Genomic DNA, 24727 nt, shown 5'->3' with positions numbered 1-24727 from the left:
ACTGCTTTCCTGATTTCATTGTTGTGGTTCTGAAAAGTGCTCATATTTTCTACGCAATTAATTCTTTCCAAGAATAAAGCATATTTAGAAAAGCATACATATTTCAAATACCTATGAAAAAAAAATTAAAGCTAAATAAGAACAAAGAATTACAATTGGAAAACTTTTTATTTAAAATCAAAAATAAGGAGAAAATATTTCAAAAAACTTAACACTAAGAATATAAATTTTATATAATAAAATTTTGTCAAATTGAACACCAAGGGTAAATTATTTTGGCAAGTACATTTTTTGTTTCGTAATTTATGAAAATTAATAATCAGATTGCTTTCGTTCATATAAAGCTGATAGATTTTGCTTAGCTAAGAGTTTAATTCTGTAAAAGAGAAAATGAATAACATTATTAATTAAAATACAAATTTTTAAATACCTGTCTTCAACGATACCAAGCGGCTGTCGAGGCACTAGATGGCAAGTTGACTGTCTAAAATGTGGAGTTAATTTTGTTCTGAAATATTTAACTAATTTAAAAGAAAACTAACCTATATATAATCTTCTCACGATCAGCCCAAGGCCAAGCCCGCTCTAATTTTTCCATCTGTAAAACGTAAAAGAGAAAATGTGAAAAGAATTGTTTCATAAAGCTTTAAAATAAAATAGTAGATTTAATTTAATATTGTCTTAGCTAATTGAATTTGAATCTTTTCTATTACTGATCTCAAGGTCCAGATCAAGTCGTACCAGCTTAGCTACTACTTAACATTGATATAACTTTGCCCCTCATTGAGATGATCTTCAAAAATTGCCTAGATCTAAGATGGGGGATTTTTGTAGGAAAAGGTCTGGAGGTAGAGGCACTTCGGAAGGTGGTGTTCTGTTCCCTCTCCTGTGGAACATAGTGGTTAACGAACTACTAATATTCCTTGAGAGGGAAGGCTACAGAGTGGTTGCATATGCCGATGATGTTGCTATCGCCGTCACAGGGGAACATCCTAATACACTGAGAGGCCTCCTCCAAAACGCACTCAATATGCTCACTAGATGGGCTGATAACTGCGGACTTAGTATTAATCCTCAAAAAACAGACCTCGTCCTTTTTACACTGAAATACAAGATCCCAGTAATGGTACCTAATTCAATAAAAGGAAGCCAAATATCTTAGTCTGATATTAGACAAAAAATTAAGTTGGAAATCTAATATTCAGGAAAGAGTTTAAAAAGCTACAGCAGCTCTTTTCCTTTGCAAGAAAGCCATAGGAAGCTAATGGGGTTTCAACCTCGCATAATCTAATGGCTATACACATCGGTCATCCGACCAGTACTTATGTACAGGGCTGCAGTATGGTGGACTGCACTGGAGAAAGTCACATATGTACTACGACAAACTCAGCAGAGTCCAATGTCTATGTCTCTACATTGAGAACCACACCCTCAGCAGCGTTAGACATCTTCAGCAAACAAGTGGCAGCGAGTATAGCTATAAGAGTCAACGCCTCATCTCAATGGACCATCAACAATGTGGTTTACTCCATCATTTTTAACTTCTTTGGTTCTATACCAAAGTAAATAGACTACACTATTTCTAAACCCCAAGTTGGAAAAAACTTCCAGGTATCCATTCCATCTAGAGATGAATGTTAAGACAAAAAACTCCTGGATAACAAAAGCATTCATTTTTATACAGATGGATCCAAGATAAATGAGGGAGTTGATAGTAGTGTGTACTCAGAAAAGCTTAATCTAAGCATCTCATTCCGCCTCCCTAATCATTGTAGCGTCTTCCAAGCGGACATTTTAGTGATCAAAGAGGTTCTCTCCGCATCTTCTCTGACAGTCAGGCTGCTATTAAATCTCTTGACGGTGTCTCAACCAAATCTCAAACGGCCCTCGATTGTCGGTCGTCTCTTATGGAGATAGCGCAGTAATTCAACATTCACCTATATATGGTGCCGGGCCACAAAGACATCACAGGAAATTGTAGAGCCGGGGAACTCGCTAAAAATGGAACCGTCATTCTTATTTCACCTGAAAGGGAGAAGATAGGTATACCGACAGCTACATATAAACTTCTGCTAAAAGAAGCAGCTCTTACGATGAAAAACTCTAGGTGGCACAATTTACCAACGTGATGCGCAGCCACAAAACTCATATGGCCTTCACAGAACCTAAAGCGCTCTAAAGACTTGTTATATCAAATCAGACTTCAAATTAGCTCCCTAATAGGTGTGCTCAAGGGACACTGTCTTATCGAGAAAGAGAAAACAAGCAATACGACTTGGTGTAGCCTCAAATGACTTCTGCAGGAGCAGTATGGACGAGGAAAAAGAGGAAGGAATCTCTTACCTTCTCTGCACTTGCCCTTCTCTTTCACTAAGACGCAAACTTCGTCTGGGAGACTACTCTTCTGATAATCCCAGTGAACTAGATAAAAATGATACCAAATATCTTCTGCGTCTTATAAAAAGCTCAAAATGGTTCGACTAGTAAGAAGTAATTCTCTAGATTCATGTGGTATCACGATGGGCCTTTTCTTTTGGCCTAAGTGCGTTGATTCTAAATCCACAGCCTCTTTAACCTAACCCAACCTAACCTATTACTGATTATAGAAATTATCCATTCTTAAGTCTTGCAAGATTTTACTTCAACAGTATATTTCTAATGCAACTCATGTCGCTTTTGTTTGTGACTCAGGAAGAAGAAATACTAATAGAAGGCTTTTAACAGCTCATAGTAAATAATTTCACTACAAAACTCGTCGCCTAAGTATTGAGCTAGTCTAAGTCCAACATTTCTTGGTCTTTTTATTTTATGTGAAGAAATCCAGTTGCATACTGATGACAGTGTTGGGTTAATTAGGTTAGGTTAAAGTGGATGTCCGTGATAGAGTGGGACACACCTAGGACAGTTTCATGCCCCATATCGATGTCACATGAATCTTGAGGCTTTCTTCAAGCTCAATGAAACCAGTTTAAGTCCCTTACGAAACGTGAGAGGCTAACTATGCTGATATGATTTAGATCTTTATAGAAGAATTCTCCTAGGTAATTTTTGCGTTTTTGAGCTAGAGCAGTGCATGTGCAGAGAACGTGTTTCCTCCTCTTCCTCATGCAAACAGCTTCTGCAAAAGTCATTTGAGAACATGACACACTTGGTATTCCAGCATTTGCCAAAATTGACAGAATGGCTGTACTGAAAATTCATCTGTCTTACAGTTTCCTGGAATGTCTCTATGGCCCTGCACCCAACAGAGGTGAAAATTAAACTGCTGCGCCATCTGCATTAGATAGCGGCGATTTGATAGCGGCTTGAATATATGAGAGAATATTGATATTAAGTTTTCTGGAGGCCAGGGCAAGACTTCTTTAATTGTATTCCTTTAATATAAATATGGTTATCAAATGGAATCTTGCATTTAATCGAAAAAAGTACTAATTCGGTTTTGTGAGGGTTAACACTCAGTCCACACCGATCAGCACAAAATATAAGTCTTTCTAAGGCATTTTGTAAGAGTTCTTTAAGTGTGTAAAGATGCTTTCTTGAGCAACGCTATCCACAAAAGCAATCATTCTCAAACCCTCCAAATTCAGAGCAGTTAGGATTTCATTTACCACTAGGTTCAGAAGAGAAGGGATAGAATGACACCTTTTGGTGTACCTCTATTAACGAATCTTCTAGCAGAAGAGTTGCCCAGTTTTGAGTTTGAGCGAGCTCCCTACGCTTAGAGATGTTAGTGCAGATGTGATTGCAGATTATTTTTAAAACCCATTCTGACTTCACGTTTAAAAATTAGAAATTATATCAATTTGCCTTGATCAGAAAGACTCTGGTTCAACAACATCCGAGTGTTCAAATCAGAAATGAAAACATTTTTAAAAGAGATATCAAAGATATTTAAAATTAAGATGGCTAAAGGAATTTAAAAAAAATTCTAACTTTCTCACTCACCTTCTCTTGTTTTTCTTGTCTCATTAGGTCCTCTTCAGTTGGTTCCCTTTCTTCGTCTTCGGTCTCTTCGATGTTAACTTCAGGAATATTGCTTGAGTTCCAAGTATATTGCTGTTCTTCATCATCTTCACTGTCATCCTCATTGGTTTCCGTTTCCGTTTCAGTTTCATTTAAGTCAAAATCATGTGTTTCTGAAACATAGTCTGATTCGGGAGTAAGATCTTTGTATTTGCACTCCATTTCTAGACTATCAGGTTCGGATAAAACGTCATCGTTTTCGTCGCTCACCGAATCCAATTCATCGCTTTCATATGAGTTATGTTGTTTGTATGAATTCTGAGGCTGAGGTGGGAGAAATTTGTCGAACGTTTGAGAAACAGTTTCAAGGGTGGATGATAGTATTTTGGGAATTTCAGCAATTTCTGATAGTTTACGTTGCATTTCACGAAGGCGTTCTTCAATACTTGCTAAATATCAGATACAAACAAAAACAATCTTCTAAAGTTTAATTCTTCTGTGTTACGAGCATAATTGGGAAAACATTTTAATCCAATATTGATTTTTATATAATTTTTATTAGTAACATTTAGAAAGCGATTATAAAAAAAATCCAAAATAGTTTAATATCTATTTATTTTTTGAAGCACCAGGCAAAATTAATAGCATATCCTCAAGAGTGCGGCTTCTCACTTCGCTGTTATCTTTGTTTTCAGTAAAGAAACGTCTTATGTTTCGAATAATTCTATGATGTGGTAGCTCCTGTTAGACGATGATGGGGAAGGATAAACAAAGTTAAAATTGTTAATTGATTAAAAATGTGGATTTCAAAAAAAAAAAAACAAAGGAATTTTAATGACAGTCACCTCCTCCTCCTCGTCAGAACTCTCTTCTTCGCTCAATTCAATCACAACTTCTTCGCCATCGACTATTTCAACTTTGGTCTTGTGTTTCTTCTCCTTTGGGGGTGGTGGAGGTTCTTGCCACATAATAGGATGCCAGACTCTTGTGCCAAGCAATGGGGTAGGGGTAAATTCTAAAATTACAAACAAATAAAAAACAAAAAAAGCATTATTTACAGAGTTTGGAGTTTTGATTTTAAGGGCGTTTAAAAACTACATGAAACTAAAACAGATTAGTAAACACTAAAAAAAGTTTAGTCAATCGGAATACAGATATACCAAAAAGATGTATGTGCTTTCACTGTTTATAGTTTTGAAGGTAGAATGACACAAAAATCAAGAAATTTTAAGAAGCTTTAATTAGATTATGAATATTGCAAACTTGAAGCCGAAATGAAAGTCCGTACTGACAAGAATACATTTTTTTGATTTAAATTATTCGATATGTTACTCGCATTGCGTTCTGAAAGCTGAAATTTTTTAAACTTGCCAAATTCAACAAAACAAATCAAAAAATATTCTTTATACCAAATTTATTGCGAGGACGGAAATGTTCATACAACCACGATGTTGACATATTTTTCTTCAAAATTATGAATGATTAGATGTTATCTATTTTATGGCTTTTAAAAATCAAAAAAACCGTACATTTTGTTCTTTTAGTTAAAAAGGACATAAGGTGGGGGGTTACGTAACCCCAATAATGTACATTACCCCAGAATAACTTTTCCAAAACAGAAAACATTTAACAACACTTTTTTCTTAAAAGTTTTCCTGACTTGAACTTTGGAAATGCTGTTTTAACAAAACTATTTGATGTATGGAATATTTGAACGAGATTTAACGAAATAAATCATTTTGAAGAAAGTTCAAACAGGCTAACAAATATTTTGTTTTTTCTTAAAAACTTCCTCCCTAATTTTGGAACATTGTCTTCTAGAATAGCTGCGAAGCTTCGGACACGGACGGATTTACTGTCCCGTATGCATCGAAGGGGAGTGGAGGAGAAGATGGAACAACGAGCTGTACGGGCTGTACAGCGACTTAGACTTAGCCAGAAGGATAAAAGTCCAACCACGTAGATGGCTGGGTCACGTAGAACGCATGGAAACCAATGCTCCGGCCCGAAAAGTCTTCGAATCCACACTCACAGGACAGCGCAGTAGAGGAAGACCGCGAAACTGGAGACATCAAGCTAGGAACCGAGCTAGATGTAGAAATTTGATTGGTGAGGCCCTAGTTCACACAGGACTGTATAGCGCCACCTTAAGTTAGTAAGTAGTAAGCTTTTAGAATTCGAGCGGGATCAATGCGCAATAGATATTGTGTGAATTCATCCCAATCAAAACTTCGTAGCTCTAACAAAACCATATTTGTCGTTGTCATTTTATCAATATTGCAACATTAGACTTTTTAATAAAACTTTTCAATGCCTGAGGTACTTATATCGTAAAAAAATAAAAAGTAAAAAAGCCTCAGGGTCAAACGGTATAACCATAGAGATTTAAAAAATTCAACTACGGAATGTTTGTTATATGTCATTGACTGATTGAATTAAATGTTTAATGAGGAAACCGCCCCTAACTGTTTTCGCCTGGTAAGTATAACTGCCATTTTTAAAAAAGTAATCCAAATCATCCAAAAAATGATAGAGGTATTTTTGTTTTAAATTCTCTGAAGAAATTTTTCACTCAGAATATATACCACAGGTTGTCGAAATGGGTACAGTGCAATAATATCATCAGTTGTTTTCACGCAATTTTCCAGCAAAACCTTTTGACGGTGAATCAAATATTTGCCTTAAGACAAAAAAACTTTATTTGCAGTTTCATACATTTTAAGGAGGCTTTTGACACCATAAACAGAAACTCGTAGGTTTTGTATCAACAAAGTTTATTAGGGTCTATAAGGAGGGTCTATGACTGCAGTTGTATGTGATGAAAAAAATGGGTCAAATTCATTTTCCTCGGCAACTGGTGTCCCACAGGGATTTGTCGTAAGTCCTTTAATATTTACCTTGTTTAAAAAACTCAGTCTGGCAGACACTCGAGGTTGTGGACATTAGATGGTATCGAAGTTGTCATTGAATTTAAATACGTAGGCCTCGTTATTTCGAGCAATTTGAGTACCAGTGCTGATATAAAACAAAAACAAGCTGTTGCCAAATTAGCAGTTGATTCAGTGTGGTCGAAGTCTTTCAAAGTCTTCAGCGCAGCAATTAACATCTGTTTCTGTTATGGTAACAAAGTCTACGGCTATCATCGGATGAAGAATATTGAAAAAAATCCAAATTGAAAGTATTTATAACTCTTCTACATCATCAACAATTAATTATCAATATATTAATGCATTGCCATCTATTTTTGATTGTTCTAGCATATCATTTGACTTAACCGAGATTGAAGATGCTTTGCATAAACTTAAACCTAAAAAAACTGCAGATATATTAGGATTTTTCCCTATTGTTTTTCGTCATTGTGCAAGTTCTCTTTCTGTTCCGCTATTACATCTATTCAATGAATCTATTTCCAATGGTATTTTCCTGAATGAGTGGAAAGTCTCTATAATTGATCCGATTTTTAAATCTGGATCAAAAAACTTAGTAACGAATTATAGACCAATAACTAAGCTACCTGTTGTTCCAAAGCTTTTAGATAGCCTTGTTCAAGGTAAATTTAAATCTATCATAAAGCAAAATGTAAGCAAATATCAACATGGTTTTTGGAAAGGTAGGTCTACTAATTCTAATCTAGTAGAATTCACAAATTTTGTCATTAATACTCTAGACAATCGAGAACAAGTTCATGTGATTTATACAGACTTTGTAAAAGCATTTAGTAGGGTTAATTTAAACATACTCTTAAAAAAACTGCAAGCATAAGGCTTCCATGGACCGCTACTTCAATGGCTTTCTTCATATTTACTTGGTCGAAAACAATATGTTAAGATCGGGGACTTTTTCTCAAAAGAGATTAAAGTAACTTCTGGTGTTCCAGAAGGTAGTCATATGGGTCCTTTATTATTCTTACTTTTTATTAATGATCTTCCAAATGTTCTTAAAAATTCTCATTGCCTTATGTATGCGGATGACATAAAGTTCTTTTCTCGAATTTCTAATTTAAATGATTGTTTTCTTCTTCAAAATGATCTAAATTCATTTGTTGATTGGTGCAAGTCAAATGATCTGTTGTTAAATGTTGACAAGTGTGCTTGTATGGCCTACAATAGAACTTTGTTAAATATTATTCCAAACTATTCATTAAATAATTTTCCGTTACAAGTTGTTGAAAAGTTCAAAGACTTGGGCGTTGTATTTGATTTTAAATTGAAATTTAACTTACATATTAATTATATTGTATCCAAAGCAAATTCTTTACTTGGATTCATCAAAAGAAACTCATTGGAATTTAAGGACCCTTTCACCATTAAATCTTTATACTGCAGTATTGTGCGTCCTGTTCTTGAATATAATTGTGTTGTTTGGAGCTCTACAACTGATTTTAATAAAAAGAGAATTGAAAATGTTCAAAAAAAATTTCTCAGATTTGCTCTTCGAAATATTTTTGAAAACAATATAGAAGGTTTCCATCATTCTTATAATTCGAAATGTCTATTACTTGGAATACAAACTCTTGAGTCGAGAAGAAAAATGTATAGTGTCATGTTTATTCGTGATATTTTGACTTCAACCATTGATTGTGAGAGTTTGCTTAACTGCTTGCATCTGTATGCTCCTTCAATTTCCTTAAGAGCCAGACCGCTTTTGTCAATTGATTCCCATCATACGCTGTATGGACAACGTGAACCGATTTCCGCATGTTGTAATTTATTTAATATGTTTTATTCTAGTTTGGATATATCAATGTCCAGAAACTTATTTAAAAGTCGATTGTTCACTTTAATTAATTATTTTTTTTTTTTTTCAAATTTTTAATTTTATATATAGTATGTAATATTATGTATTTATAAACTGAATTGTATTATACATGTACTTAAATTGAAATCTGTTGAATGTAAATTCGTAGATTGGTTACTTAAATAAATAAACAAATAAACAAATAAAAAAAAAAAAAAAAAAAAAAAAAAAAAAAAAAACATCTTTCTTTAAAAGAATATTCATATTACCCTTATGCTATTAGCGTTGAGTCAGGTTTAACTTTAATTTGTTTATACAACCTGAAGGTTAATGCTGAATTTTTTACCAAAGTTATAAAAAGAACTGACAAAAACTTACACAAAAGAATTCACCTTGTTTCTCTTGGATCAAAAAAGTAGCGAATCAAATATATAGAACAATTATTTACAAAGTAGAATAATAACATACACCACAGTCTCCTCCACTTAGTAGAGAGTGCTTTTAATCAGTGATTTAGGGTTTGTATATTTCTTTCGGCAAGTCCATTTGTTGCAGGATGTTTAGGAGCAATAAGCTTTTGGAAAATACCGTGGTTTGAACAAAATTAATGAAATTCATCACTTTGAAAAATTGAAGCATTGTCTGATACCATAACTTGAGGATATCCATGAGTAGAGAAAATATGTTGAAATAATTGTTTGGTATACTTGAGCTAATTGGAACATATTTGAATAATCTGATTTCTGCCCATTTTGATTTTGCATCAATACAAACGAGGAAGTGAAAATTTTGGAAAGTTCCAGCGTAATCGATGTGCACTCGTCCCCATTTTTCTTGAGGTGTATCACAAGGATGCACTGGATCTTTCGGTGGATTAGATCTGTTGATTGCACAATTTTCTCAGTTTCTTACCAATACTTCGATGTCCTTGTCAATATTGTTCCAATATACATATCTTCAGGAAAGCTGTTTCATCTTAGTTATACCCAAGTGCGTTTCGTGAAATTCTGTCAGAATTTTTGAGCGTAAAGAATGTGGACTTAGAATTCCATCTTTCCGAAAAATGATACCATCTTTGAGTGTAAACTCGGAATTAGGGCTGATTGTCTGGCCGAAGTAGGAAATGTCTTCGGCTTCGCGGTCCATGTGGCTATAATTTTGTTCGGATTTCGTCAGAGAACGTGAAGCGTAAGATTCTTTTTCAATAACAGTTAAAGTATGACTCAATACGGCAGCTAATTCATGAGGACTGGCATCAGTTGTTAGAACGAAAGACAAGGTTGGATCCAAAGGCATGAGGACTCTGTCGCTGCATAGTTCGGTTTTAAGTTTGATGAACGCTGACTCGCATTTTAAAGACCAGTATCATCTTTGTCGTTTCTGGAGAAGACAGCGCAGATGATGTGACATAGTTGAGAAATCTGGGATAAATCGAGGGTAATATGTAACAAAGCCAAGAAACTTTTTTACATCATCAGGATTTGAAGGAAAATGCGTATCTTGTATAGCACTTACTTTTTCTGGAGATTTACTTATTTTGTTAAATACAATTACATGTCCCAAATAACTTATCTTTTGTTGTAAGAATGAACAATTTTTCATATTGATATGGAGGTCGTATTTTGTGAGCTTGTGTAAACATGCAACAAGGTTTTGAAACATTCGTTTCGTGATGGACCGTGAAGTCCTTTGAGAATTTTACATAGTATTCGGTTGAAATCTGAAGGTGTGGTCTGATTCCAAAACTAAGACGGTTTATGCGATAAGTGCTTCGATGTGTTGATATGGTTTGAATTTGTCTACTTTTTTCGTCGACTTCCAAATGTAGGTAAGCTTTGTACAGGGGTGGAATCGGCTAAGGTGATTGTTGATAGTCAAATTGACTATCATTTTCATTCCGTCTGTGTAACATGATTCAACTCAATTCAATTCGATTGAACAATTTTAGATTCAAATTGTCAAAATTCGTTGTTACCTTGGTGAAATTTTAAATTGATTCTTATAAAATATCTTAATAAAAGTTTCAAATTGGCTTATTTTAAATAAAATTCTTACTTTTCTTGCTTTTTTTCGAATGTCGTAAACTTTGTCGGTCACAGGAATGTGTTTTTTAAAAGAAACAAAGTGAACTAAGAAAATTTTCCAGTCGTTTGTGTAAGTGTCTGGTAGCTCTATCCCGAATAAACAAATTTGTTTGAAAACAACTATCACATTTTTTAGTGATAGCTTTTTAGGTATCAATTTGACTATCACCTTATGTAGATCAAATTCGATCATTTTGATTGTCATTTATCAACAATCACCTTAGCCGATTCCACCCCAGGTCTAACTTCCAAAAATATTGAGAGTTCCGTATGCTATGTAGAACGTCATCAATTCGTCTAATCGGATGGTTAGCTTGTACTCGTTCATTAACACATCAAGTCCAAACAGAGACGTACTCCAACATCAGGTTTCGGTATCACAACCAGAGGAGAACCTCAGTCACTTGCAGGAACTAACGTAATAATTCCATCTCCTTCAAGTGAATTTAGTTCTTTTTCGACTCGTTCTTGTAGAGCATAGGGCGCGTTTCTTTTACTGGAAAAAATTGGTTGGCACCATCTTTGATTTGAAGAGAAACTTGAAAATCTGGAACACAACCGACTTTTTCTTCAAATATTGCAGAAAATGGTTTGAGAATGTCATCGATTGAGTTGTTAAGTTGAATTTGAAACACGGTTGACGGGTTTAACATATTTAAATCAATTGCCTTGAGTTCGATACCTATACCCCTAATTCATTTTCTTCCTAGAAAAACATCATGACCATCTGGAACAATATGTAACTCACCAATGATCTCTTTTCCTCCGTAATCAACATTAAGTGAAAGCTTTCCTAATGGTTTGATAATATTTCCTGAGTATGATCGAAAAGCAACTTGGGATTTGGTCAAAGGAAGGTTTAAATTAAGATGACGAACATCATTTTTGGCTGGACGTGAGTATTTTGCACCTGAATCTACTTCGAAGTTTTGAGTCTTATCGTTGAGAGTCACATCAATGAGGTATTTGTTCCAATTGTTGATTTCGAATAAATCTACTATTTCGTCTTCAATTAATTCTAACTTGTAGAGTCCGTAATGCTCAGCTGAATCGTCGGCACAATCTTGGGCTTTAACGGCATTCGTAGAATGTTAGCTGGAATTTTTATTTTTAGATAAAAGTGTTGAAAGACATACCTTTGAACCATGACCTTCTTTTAGCAAGAGTTACACTTAAGTTGTGATGTGTTGATCTGGCACAAGGAAACTTTTGTATCTAAAGCAGCAGTTTTCTATACCCAGGGTCTTGTAGTTGATAAATTGATGTTTTGAACTGGAATCACCGTATGACTTTCGGCTGTTGTTTGAAGAGCACATGGAATTCGAATGACTCTTTGCAGTCGTCTTGCTTCTTGAGTTTGCAATGTTATTGATGTCACTGTGTCAGCTTTCTTTCGATTTTTGAAGCTTCAAGAGCCGTTGCATTGAGTAGAATTTCATCGAATGCAATCTATTCAGACTGTAAAACCTGTTCACGTAGCCAATCATCTCTCAGACCACGAATAAATTGAGCACGTAGAAAAATTTAAGACATGAACACAGATTTTCGGCATTCTGCTGTCACGTTGAATTCACATTCGAAAATGTTTTTTTTTTTTGTAGCGAGGAAACAAAATCAGTGATATTTTGTTTGTCCTTTTGAAAAAGATTAAGAAAATAATGTTAAGAAACCATCACATTCTTTTTTGGAATTATAGCATCTTTTTGAAGTTTTCGATTAGGTCCTTAAGATTTAGGTTCCTTACAGGTTTTTTTAGATCCTAGAAATACAGCTAGGTTATTGTAATGTTGTAAACCAATAGAAACACATAGGAGTTGTGTTTTTTTTTGGCTTCGTCTGCAACATTTTTAATGCTGCAATAATTTCGAAAACGTTCTAGATAATTTGAATATTCTTCTTTTTCGGCGTCGTAATATTGAAAAGATTATAATATTTGAATGACCTAAAGGTTTTGTAATTGTGCAACAAGGGCATTTATCACCTTTTGTTGATCCTGAAAAGCTTTTAAAATTTGATTCAATTGCTTGGAATTCATTTTTTTCTCTCGGCGTCAATTTAAGGTATATTTAAAAAAAAAAACGAAAAACTATTCAACAAACTAAAACTATATAACATGATTATTTATTGAAATCAAAAAGTCGAATTAATAATGTTATTATTACACTGTTTGTTCTATCTGCCTCTATATGAGCCTTATATTTTATATTTGCTTCTTTGGTCGTAAATTTGATATAAAAAAATATTAAGATTTTCGCAATGTTATATAACTCAAACTCCATCCCTGACAAAAGTACTCGCACACAGGAATCGTTGAGTTGTCAGTCATTAGGCCCTAGTTCTCAAACGGACTGTTGCGCCACCCAATTTAATTTATATAACTTAAACAATTAACACTATAGCCCAGACAAGAAATTCCGTACTTTGAAGAATCAACTTTATATTGTCCTGACCGAACTTTCATTATAATCACTTTTTTAATCACACAAGACATTTTAATGGTGTTAAGTTCAAATAAAACACATTATTATTCAAGTTTTTCTAGATTTTCACTTACCCTTAGGTGGTGGCATTGGCTTTGGAATCCTCAATGTAATAGACTTCTCCTCCTCTTGCGGGTTATCAGTGAATTCTTCGTCTTCCATCCTTTAAGATTTGTAGTCTGATTAGGTATTTCCAAAAATGAAAACTTAATATTTCAAATTTTTACCCTCTAGCAAGCAAAAAGATTTTCTTAGCTGAAGAATCTATAATTTCCTGTACTTTGGCCAGCGGCAAGTTCGTAACGTCTATCTCGTTGATTTGAATAATAATATCGCCAAGCCGAATGCCTCCTTTGTCAGCGAGACCACCGTCCGTTACCTAAAACGAAACCAGCACAAATATTTCGTAATATATTTTCTTGTTTTGTTGGCAAAAATATTTAAAGAACACCCCGACATTCATTAATTGAAATATCTCAATTTTGAAATATACATAATATATTACCAAGAACACAATTTTTAATTTTCAAAAGATCTGTTTCTGCAGCAGTTTTTCGAGATGCGGATGAATGTTGTTGGCGAAAAGTCTTAAAGTGGACTGACCATAGCAGACCAGCCATTAGCTAGACACGGAAAATAATAAGAATTGAAAGATTTTCAGTCGAAGATCCCCCAACAAATTGTTCTGATCGTCATAACCTACTTTATGGGGGGCTTCGGTTTTGGGAACGGGCGAGGAGCATAATTCTTGATCTTTTTGTATTTTGAAATAAAAAAATAATGTTTTGAAATGTTCGCATTTATTAGTTATTTTTGTTTATCTTGTTTGGCTACACTCCTAGGACCTGAAATTCTGAATGGGGTATTAGGGCCAACCCACCATATTTGCAATATTTACCTAGTTGTAGTTTCCTGTTTCCGAACAGGTGTGAATGACCTGAAAAACACTGGTGATGATTGAAGCAATTAGTGATTTTGAAAATGAAAGTAGGTAGATACGAAATATTGTTGTTTTTATATTCCTCGAGTAAAGTTCACTTTATTATTTTATTTTCAATACTATATTTTGATTCGTGTGCCAAAGAGATTTTTGAAAATAGATCGCTGCAGTTGTTTAGTTTTTTGTTTATTTGAAAAATGTGATTCAAAGATTAATGATCGTGGATCGCGTTGGATATTCCATGAACGTTTTTGAGGATAAGGCGGATACTATTTCGGTTTTAAATAAATAAAAAAGGCGTCTTTCCCACTGATTAGTTTATTTTGACAACCGGGGGCGTGGTTTCTCAATACGATATGATTGCTTTGGCGTAGTGTCTGAAATATAATATATGTTGCAGAGTTTGTGTATTAATCTTTTTTGTATTTTTAATTTTAAATTTAAATCGCTAATTGTTTCGGCGGGTGTTGTGTTTGCCATAAACGTTTTAAAATAGAAAAATATTGCGTTCGTTTTGTAAACATATGTTTCGTAGGCACATAAAAACAGAATTCTTTCTTTGTTCAAATTATTTGTGATTTCAAAATGCTTGTCATCTTATTTTATTTGCTATTACTATGGATGAGTACCCATACATACTCCTTTTTAAATTTTTTAAAAGATATTTCAAGTGTTTTAAAGAGGCGATTAAAATGTTATGATCTTATTTTACATATGGCATTTTAGTATTTATTTTTGGCTTACAATTTTAAAGCAGAATTGTGTACAGGATTCCCAATTCTTGATGTGCGGCTAAAAGAATTTTGTTGTTATACTAAGGATCCCTCCAGGTTGCGGGTTGTGCCGTCGAGGTGACTTCTGGGCCATGTAAAAAATACCTTAGTTGCGAAGCATCAAATACGGACGGATTCACGCAAACGAAATAAGGACAACGAACTTCGGATCTGTATGCGGAGTGTTAGGTCCCTTAAGAGACAATGTGCAGCCGACCAATTAGCGGAAGCCCTAAACTGCTGCAAGGCAGATAGTACAGCCATCCATGAAGTGCGATGGGTTGGACCGGGCAAACGCAAACTAAAAGACTGCGATGATACTACGGCGACTGCTACCGAGAACAAAGACAGCGTCTATTTGGCTGTGGATTTGTTGTTGGAACTAGACTCAGGCAAAAAGTCTTGAGTTTTAACAGTGTGAGCGAGCGCATCACGACAATCCGCATCAAGGCTAAATTCGCCAACATAAGCCTAATAATGTGCTCATTCCCCAACAGAGGAGAAAGATGAAGACACCAAAGACATATTCTTCGAGCTCTTGGACAAGACATATGAGCAGTGCCCTGACTATGACATTAAAATTATCTTAGGCGAAACAACGAAACGGAGCTGCACAAAAGGACCAGAGCAGCTCGCGAGCTCTACGAGCAGAAGGGGAGAGAGGAACACCGGCTTCTTAGATGGAAAAAAGAGAGCATGAGAAGCGCGTGATCGAGGAGATAGAGGGATGTCAAAACAGGAATGAGGTTCGTAAATTTTACCAAAAGATAAAAAAAACCTCGCAACGGTACAGGCCTCGAACCGAAGCCTGTAAAGACGATCAGGGGAAAATCGTTTTAGAACCGCGGTCGATGTTGATAACATGGAAAGACCACTTCTCTAAATCAAATTACGTCGATGACGAACCGAATTCCGCTGTAAGGGAGATAGAACCACTCAACTTAGGCAACGCAGATCAAGAACTCCGCCTACCCGACCTCGACGAGGTGAAGATAGTTATATCTAAACTTAAGTCAAACAAAGCTGCTCGGGCTGACGGCATCGCTGCCGAACTAGTCAAAGTAGCAGGCGTTGACTTGGTAGAGAACATGCACCACCTCATCTTCAAAATATCGTCGGAAGAAAGCATGCCCGATGAGTGGAATCTCAGCATAGTGTGCCCGATACATAAGAGAGGAGACCCTCTAAACTGCGCCAACTACAGAGTCATCAGTCTACTTAACATTGCGTATAAGATACTCTCTGCCGTATTATGTGAACGTCTGAAGCCATTTCGTCAATAACCTGATTGGTCCTTATCAGTGTGGCTTCAGACCAGGAAAGTCCACTATCAACCAAATATTCATACTTGGAAAAACCCAGGAGCTGCAAATCGATACCCACCATCTCTTTATTGATCTTAAAGCCGTGTATGACAGCATCTATAGGGAAGAGCTCTACAGACAATGTCTAGTTTTGCCATCCCTGTCAAACTTATCCGTTTGTGCAGAATGACGATGGAGAATGCACGCTGCGCTGTCAAGGTCGAAAAAGATCTTACCGATGCATTTGATGTCAAAAAAGGTTTTAGACAAGGCGATGCACTGTCATGCGACTTCTTTAATATCGTTCTGGAAAGAATTGTTCCAAAGGTCCATCCAATTATTCGGATACGCATATTATATTGACATAATTGGACGATCAAAGCGTGATGTCAGTGGGGCGTTTTTGAGCATTGCGACGGAAGCGAAGAAGATGGGTTTAGTGGTCAATGAAGGTATATGCTGTCATCAAAAAAGGACATTGAACAACGACGCCTTGAACAAAACGTCACCACGGACAGTTATGACTTCGAGGTAGTTAAGGACTTTGTCTACGTAGGCACCTTTATAAACACAGACAACGGCACCAGCGCTGAAATCAAACGAAGAATAACTCTTCCAAATCGGTGCTTCTTTGGACTCGAATATCTAAAATCACCATATATAAGACATTTATCATCCTGATTCTTATTTATGGCGCTGAGGCCTGGACCCTGTCATAGAAAGATGAGAGCGTCTTAGGATGCTTCGAGATGATTTTTGGTCCCGTACGCATAAATGGATGTACTCAAGTGGATGTAATCTGCACCGATTTTTCCAAGGCGTTTAATCGGGTACAGCATAATGTTCACTTAAAAAAGTTGAATTACTTGGCTTCCACTTGAATCTCCTAAAATGGATCAGATGCTATTTGGTTGGACGAAGACAATATGTTCAAATTGGTGATGTTCTTTCCAATGAAGTACAAAATTTGTCCGGTGTACCACAAAGTAGTCATCTTGGTCCACTCCTTTTCATTTTATTTATAAATGATTTATCAAATTGTATTAAAAATTCTAGATATCTTTTATATGCTGATGATCTCAAGATTTTTACTTATGTAAGTTCTTCATCAGATACTAGTAAAATTCAATTGGGTACTGATACTCTTGATCTCAAGATTTTTAGTTATGTAAGTTCTTCATCAGATACTAGTAAAATTCAATTGGATACTGATACTCTTACCAAGTGGTGTTTAATAATTTTTTTAAATTTCAATGTAAAAAAGTATAGTATTGTTATGTTTTCTAAAATAAGGGATCCGATATGTTTTGATTACAAAATTGATAATCAGTTCTTAATAAGGTCAACAAATCAAAAGGATCTTGGTGTGATTTTTGACTCGAATATGAATTTTAATCTCCAAATTGATAAATTTACTTCAAAAGCTAACGCCATGTTGGGATTTATTTCAAGAACTTCTAAGTCATTCGAAGAACCTCATGCTTTAAAAACTCTGTTTGTATCCCTTATAAGACCTTTCCTTGAATACTGTTGCAGTATGGAATCGCTTTACACAATAAACTATTTTAAGGAGGTTCAAAAGAGATTTACAAAATTTGCTTTACAAAAGCTTTATAATTATTCAAATATACCACCTTATGAGACCAGATGTGCTTTAAAACCTTTAGTATCTAGAAGAAAAATGTATTTAGTACTCTTTACTTACAATGTGCTCAGTCCTAACATAAATTGTTTATTTTTGTTGTCTCAGTTTGATATGTATGTTCTATCTCGGAATTTGAGTCCTAGAAATGGTAATTTTCTACATGTTCTTTTTGATAGCACTAATTATGCGAAACATAATCCAATAACTGCTTCTTGTATTGCTTTTAACGAATTTGACTTTGTAATTATTGATTTTAATAAAAATAGATTAGATATTAAGAAAGATGTATTGAATTTGATGTAACACTATGTTTTTACCTCTGTCAATTTGTAAATATAATATTTGATTTTAATGTAGTCTCCATAAAGTAATGTTACTTGAAAGACAAATAAATAAATAAAAAAATGATCTTGTTGGCCTCACTAAGATCAATAAGGTAAAAAAAAGTCAAAAAACTGTTCATTTACTGAAATTAGTCAACTTTTACAAAATAGTCAACTTTTTGTGTGTAAACTTCAATGCGTTGTTGTCAAATGCCAGGAACTGATAACTTGAAGGGTATAATATCATCCCAATAGAGATTGATATTAAAATGAAATCTGTTATTGGAAACCCTTTAACTTGTCAACTCTAATTCTTTTAAATTTCTTATCAATTTATTTGTTTATCCATCGTTAAGAAAAGTATTTCGTATAAGGCTGATTAAATAAAATATATCATTGGTCTAAAACTAAGCTAGCAAAAAACCTAAGTAAATGTTGGTATCACAATAAATTAACGATGAATAATTCATTAAATAATGAATACAAATTTGTCTTGTTCAAAATAAACAAGAATCATTATTTTATGACTAATGATTGATAAGTTAGTAAAGATTTATTGCTAAGAACATCTGATTGATTAAAAAACAAAAAGATAAAATAAAAATCAGTTTAAAATTAAAGAGAATAATGATTATAGTTAAAAGTTAATAAACGTTTACGATGTAGATACGCTTGTGGGTTGTAGTTATTTGTATTGTATGTTATTATGTCGATTGATATTGATATCTTTATTAATGTTCTTAAATATATTGTCTTTAATCATAATAAAAATAATTGAAAAAAATAATCTTTGAATCATTTTGATTCATAACACAAAAATCATTTTAAAATAACACAACATTGTTGACGTTCGATCCTGGTGGGCCCGGCTTTTGTATGTACACATTTCATAATATTGTTTGGGTACTTGTAAAAAAATTAATTGTTTGAAAGATTGTACGGCTAGAGTTAAAAGAAATAGGGCGATTAAAATTTCTTGAGAATGCAAAAATACCTTAAATTAAACATGTTCGCACTATTTACATCGTGTTCGGAGGATATTGAAGAAAAACATGTAAACTTTGAAATACATTTGGTAACCAAAAATATATTTTGGTGATCTATAAAAATGTTTCAAGTGCTGCATACCTAGTTGTAAGGATTTTGGTGTTTGGTCCTATGTTTACTTACACAAGTCTGTAACTCTTTTGTATGATAAGTGCACACTCAAGGGGATATTATTTATAGGCACAGAGTGAGCAATAGAAAAGGGAGCGAGGGTTTCAAAGTAGATGTTGGTGCACATTGGTTTTGAATTCTTGAATATTGCAATGACTGGTAAGACAGTGTGTACGACTAAAGAACGAATCTCTGTATTTGACAGTACAGCCGAAGTTGGGCTCGAGGGTATACTGATGAACATTATTATGGTTGAACCGGGAAGGAATGTAGCTGATTATTCCTCCAGAGAATTATCGTTAAAATAACGGTGAAAAAGGGTGATACAAGAACTTAACAACAATGTTCAAGCGACGTTAAGAAACTAATGATGATATTATCACCAATCAATTTAAATGCTCTATATAGATGTATAATGGTAGGGGGTACATCTTCCTTTGATGATACTATACCGTATTGGGGTTTCGAAGCATAAAATTCCACTCGGTTTTTTATTCCCCATCGAACAATGCTGTTAAGTTCAGAATTTAATTAGCTTATCATATTTTGTCGTTGCAGTTCCACATCCGAAAAAGAGGGAAGTGAGTATGAAAACGAATATGAAAAGCTAAAAGTACTATTGTCAACGAAACAATGTCTTGAATAAGATTTGAAATATGAAGTGCAATAATTTTACTTTCTCCAAAATAATGTAAGGACTTGCTCGGTGAGATTAACCATGAGATCAATAATGGACATATAGGTTGTTATTAAGAGGGTGAGGAAGATTCGCCCTTTTTGGGGATGGGCTGAACAAATGCTGTTTTCCATCCGCTCCGAGCTAGACTTGAGGGTAAGCGAAATAAAAAGAACTTTCACAGTGGTTTTGCCAGCATTGAAGAACACCTCTTCAGAACAATAGCGGAAATACCATCCAGATCAGTGGATTTATGTGTGTTAAGATTTCTTAGGACTCTTGAAACAGTACGAATGCGAAATAATAGGATCATTAAAGCTCTCAGGTACATACATAACACTGGCGGTGAACTGCTAAGCAATGAGATAAGCTTTCTCTAAAGAGCTAAACATAGAGTGTCATTAATAACGAGAGAAAGAAATCCTACCGTTTTTTACAAATTACCAACATATTTTACAGGTATATTCCGTGGCATGATGGTTAGCGCGTTGTAATGTCATGCCAGAGGTCTTGGGTTCGATACCTGCCTATGCCATCTAAAGTTTTTTTCACGGGTACTGCCTCTTGCGATTAATTGACAAATTCTCCAAGAGTAACTCTTGTCATGAAAAGTGCTTTCTCAAATTTTCCGTTCGGATTCGGCATATAAACTGTAGGTCCCCTCCATTCCTGACAACATTACTCGCACACAGTAATGGTTGAGAGTTATAAGTCACTAAGCCCTAGTTCTAGTCTATCTAGAGGAGATAGACTACCTTTAGTGTACTTATCATGGTCAGAGGTAAGAATCAAATCAAGAGTGTTTTCTGCGTGACTTAAATTAAAATTCTAATAAAGTTTATGAAGTTCGAAGATAAATATTTAATTCAACATCAAACAAAATTTATTTCAAAATTAGTTTTAAATTTTCCATAATCATATTAAACTTGAGCGTTTTTTTAACAGCCTCGATATAAGAAATAAGACATTAAAAACTAAACTCAAAACTATATCTCCAATCAACTTCTATTTTTATGTTGAACTCTTTAACCTATTTAAGTCTCTTTCTAATTTTGTATACGCTTATTATGTTACTGATATGGGCACCTCTTTGAAAGAGAACCCTAAACAAATTTAGAATTTTGTAAACTCAAAGAAAAAATCAGATGGCTTTCCAGTTAACTTCACTTACAAGAACCTTTCATAAGATAAAACTGTTGATATTTGTAACGCTTTCGCAACAAATTTCCGTGAGTCATTTGTTAATAGCCCTAAAGAAGTTGATAAAGTATATTTTCATAATCTTCACTCCTTTTCGCAAACTAGCTGTAGTCACACACCTGTGCTACAGAGTATGGTCCTAAATCTTTTATCCGCGTTGAATGATGACTGCTCAGCCGGTCCCGATGGTATTTCCCCGATAGCACTAAAAAAGTGTAGTAATGCTTTAGTTGAACCCCGTATGTTCTTATTTAAACATTCTCTAAAAACAGCAAAATTTCCATTTACTAGATATGGAGAAATCATTTCTAAAACAATTTTTTAAGAAAGGTTACAGGGTGAATATAACAACCACAGGCCCATTGCAAAGCTTTCTTGCATTCCTAAATTGTTTGAAAAAGGTATTTGTGAAAGCATTTTTTAATAAAAATCTCATTTGCGAACAGCAACATGGTTTTGTGAAAAAAACCATGTTTTCCCTTTTCTGTTCACCCGGTCTATTAACGACGTATCATCATGTCTGCGCTCAAGTGAAGTTCTCATTTTTGCTGATGACATGAACATTTTTAAGATTATAAAGTCCACCCATGATCGTATCCTTTTACAAGCCGACATTGATAGTTTTACATTTTGGTGTGGAAAAAATAGCCTTGCCCTCAACCCTTTAAAATGCCAGACGATAACTTTTACTAAAAAACGAATCGTTGGTGTATTTGATTATTGTATATCACAGCAAAAATCCTGTCGCGTCTCCATATCTAAAGATTTATTTCTGTTCCAACTTAGAATTTACACATCACATTAATTTTATTGTTAATAAAGCAAGTTGTATCCTTGGTTTTATAAAACGCTGGGTAAAGGAGTTCAATGATCCCTATGTTACTCATTCTTTGTATAATTGCCATGTTCGTCATCTTCTTGAATATGCTTCGCAGGTATGGAACTCCCTATTACGAAATTCATCAATCAATTCAACATAATTTCATTTGCTTTACCCTAAAAGCTCTTCCTTGGGATGATCCTTATGATCAGCATATTCATGAACATCGTATTCTGCTTCTTTAAATGCAATCTCTCTATCAAAGGCGTGTTAATATTGACTTAATATTTCTTCATCAACTCTTTAATGGTGAATTGATGCACCTTATTTGCTATCTTGTGTACATTTGAACTACCGAGGTGGAACTCATCACCTGCATACATTTGATTTTATACATATTGACTTCCATAGAACTAACTTTGGAAAGAATGAAGCTTTAAGTCGAATGAGCATTTTATATAACTTAAAATAAGCACTGATTAAAATCTTTGTTTAGAACCAGTGCTAACACATCCACTTATGATGAGCCTCAGATCGTAGTTTGACGGTTGCTCTAAGCTTACTACTTTCTGAAGTGTAAAAAAAATGTTGGCGTTTTTTTTAATAAAGTGATCTGATCTGACCTTATGTTTTTACAATACAATCCGTGAACTCCTACTTTTAATATTATGATTTTTTTTTCTAATTAAAGTTGCGAACTATAGAACTATGATGTATTTTAATTGATATCCACTAACTATTGAAACATCGTGTAGAAGTGTACAAAGATCATATTATGTATAGTTTAAATGAATTTGACTATATTCAACCCTTGGTAATAAGCATCTATTAAATGAATGTTGTTAATAATGAATTTTGTTAATTAAAAATACCCACCTGAAAAACTGTGATCGGCATATGAAATTGGGCACCACCAGTAATGCGGAAACCCCATTTAGGATCATCCGGGGCGGCATAGTTCTCGGACTCAACATCAAATGCTGGAAATCCATCGGTATCACCGATACCACCAGAGGCTTTTAAAATAGGCAGATGTTTTGCTTCCACAGGTGCATGGGCAAAGAAACTGAAATTAGCTTCCGGCATGATTTTGGATTTTTGTTTTCAAAAATCTATTTTCACTACAAGTTGCACAATCCCGAAATATATTTTTGCTGTTCTAAATTTAGAACCGAACTTCCTCTATGTTTCCTTTCTTTTGTAAAATAGGTTTTCACTTTAGAGTAAAAAAGTTTTCTTCGAGCACTTTTCCTTTTTTAAATGTTAAGTTATATAACAAAGGGTATTTGTTCTTATAGGTTAAACCTTTTTATTCTGTAAGATGCAATGAAGGGAGAATAAAGCTGTCCCCTTTCAATATTTTACAAAATTTATTTCATATAACTCAGGTTTTGAAGATTTTCTTTGCACAGAATAATTAAAAATAAAAATAAAAATATTCTATTTATCACTTTAATAAAGTCCAACAATCATGTTTTCTTTTCTGTTGGTTTGGCACAGACAAATGCAATCGCGCGACTAGAAAAACTTCAGAAATATCCAACTGCAATCAGTGAGGCGCTGATCTTTAATTAGTTACATTTCTTACAAATCTTTTACAAAAACTATAAAAAAAAACTAAAAATGCTAAAAAACGAACAAAACCAAAACAAAAATGACTCAGTTTAAAAAAAGAAATACAAAAAGATACGTATCTCTGCTTGATGTCTAAAACTGAAGAGATTTCAATTGATTATGTGGAGCATAGCTCGAGGCATACAGTATACGGTATTCAAATCAGACCGCTCAGCGTTTTCGTCACGTTTCTAATATTTTGTTTGTTGCGTGAACGCATTTGGAGTTACAACATTCAAGATCTAAATAAATGTCATGAAATTTTGTTGAAAGGAAAAACACAGCGTGTGTCTTATTTATTTTCTTGTAGTTGAAGACACAAACCAATTCAAAACATTAAGGTTGAATTCGCTTCGTCTAGATAAGTAGTGTAGTAGATGATACAGGGAGTCAAAAAAAAATGTCTTGTTAGTGAACTACGGGTAGACCTTTGTAAGATATTTCAAAATACATATTTTATTACTTTAAATTTATGCATAATGTTGCATATTTTAGTTAAGAACATAAGAATTGGGTAATTTTACACATTGTTAAATCAACATTTAAATTAAAAAAAAAACAATAAATATTAACAATATCTGATTTGCCGTTGATTAATTTTACTGATATACCTAGATTTTTCAATAAAATTTTTAGAAACTTACAAACTTCTAAAAAAGACTTTCTTTATATATACTTTATTCTTGACCATAAATCGAGTTTTCACAAAAACATCGAATTTTTAGTCAACAAAGCGAGTTCCATTCTTGGTTTTATTTATCGAAACTCTGTTGCCTTACACAATCCGTATACGTTGAAGAGTCTTTTTGTTAGTTATGTAAGGTCAGTTCTAGAATACTACTGCATCATTTGGAATCCTTAGAATAGAAGCAATTCAAAAAAGATTCACACGATATGTATTCAATAAATCCAGGTGGAACATTGAAATGCCCTCTTACATTGTTAGATGTCAACTTATTGGTAGTCAGCCACTATAGATAGAGATGTATGCGACTACTTCTTTTTGATTA

At 34.2% G+C, this 24727-nt stretch overlaps 2 protein-coding genes across 5 annotated transcripts in view; one reads left to right on the top strand and one right to left on the bottom strand.

Moving 5' to 3' along the window:
* Positions 1-149: 149 nt before the first annotated feature.
* Positions 150-23827, bottom strand: LOC129940790 (PDZ and LIM domain protein 7). 4 transcript variants are annotated; one of them, XM_056049269.1, is made up of 7 exons: positions 22980-23827; positions 13492-13643; positions 13339-13427; positions 3946-4412; positions 543-598; positions 431-484; positions 150-376 (listed from the first exon to the last, which is right to left on the bottom strand). In XM_056049269.1, exons 1-7 carry the CDS (start codon positions 23187-23189, stop codon positions 313-315), a joined length of 1092 nt encoding a protein of 363 aa, XP_055905244.1. In that variant the 5' UTR covers positions 23190-23827; the 3' UTR covers positions 150-312. The 4 variants fall into 4 exon arrangements, with proteins under 4 accessions (XP_055905244.1, XP_055905246.1, XP_055905247.1 ...); XM_056049271.1 differs by lacking the exon at positions 22980-23827 and adding an exon at positions 13770-13926; XM_056049272.1 differs by lacking the exon at positions 22980-23827 and adding an exon at positions 13758-13911.
* LOC129940792 (protein D3-like) overlaps positions 14142-24727 on the top strand; it is a 31962-nt gene continuing 21376 nt past the window's right edge. Inside the window, exon 1 of the mRNA XM_056049273.1 lies at positions 14142-14251. Within this exon, the coding sequence (XP_055905248.1) occupies positions 14246-14251 (6 nt within the window). The 5' untranslated portion in view covers positions 14142-14245. The remainder of the gene's footprint in view (positions 14252-24727) is intronic.

Source organism: Eupeodes corollae, chromosome 1, assembly GCF_945859685.1.
Source record: "Eupeodes corollae chromosome 1, idEupCoro1.1, whole genome shotgun sequence".
Taxonomy (NCBI): Eukaryota; Metazoa; Arthropoda; class Insecta; order Diptera; family Syrphidae; genus Eupeodes; species Eupeodes corollae.
This window is presented reverse-complemented; position numbering and strand designations above follow the sequence as displayed.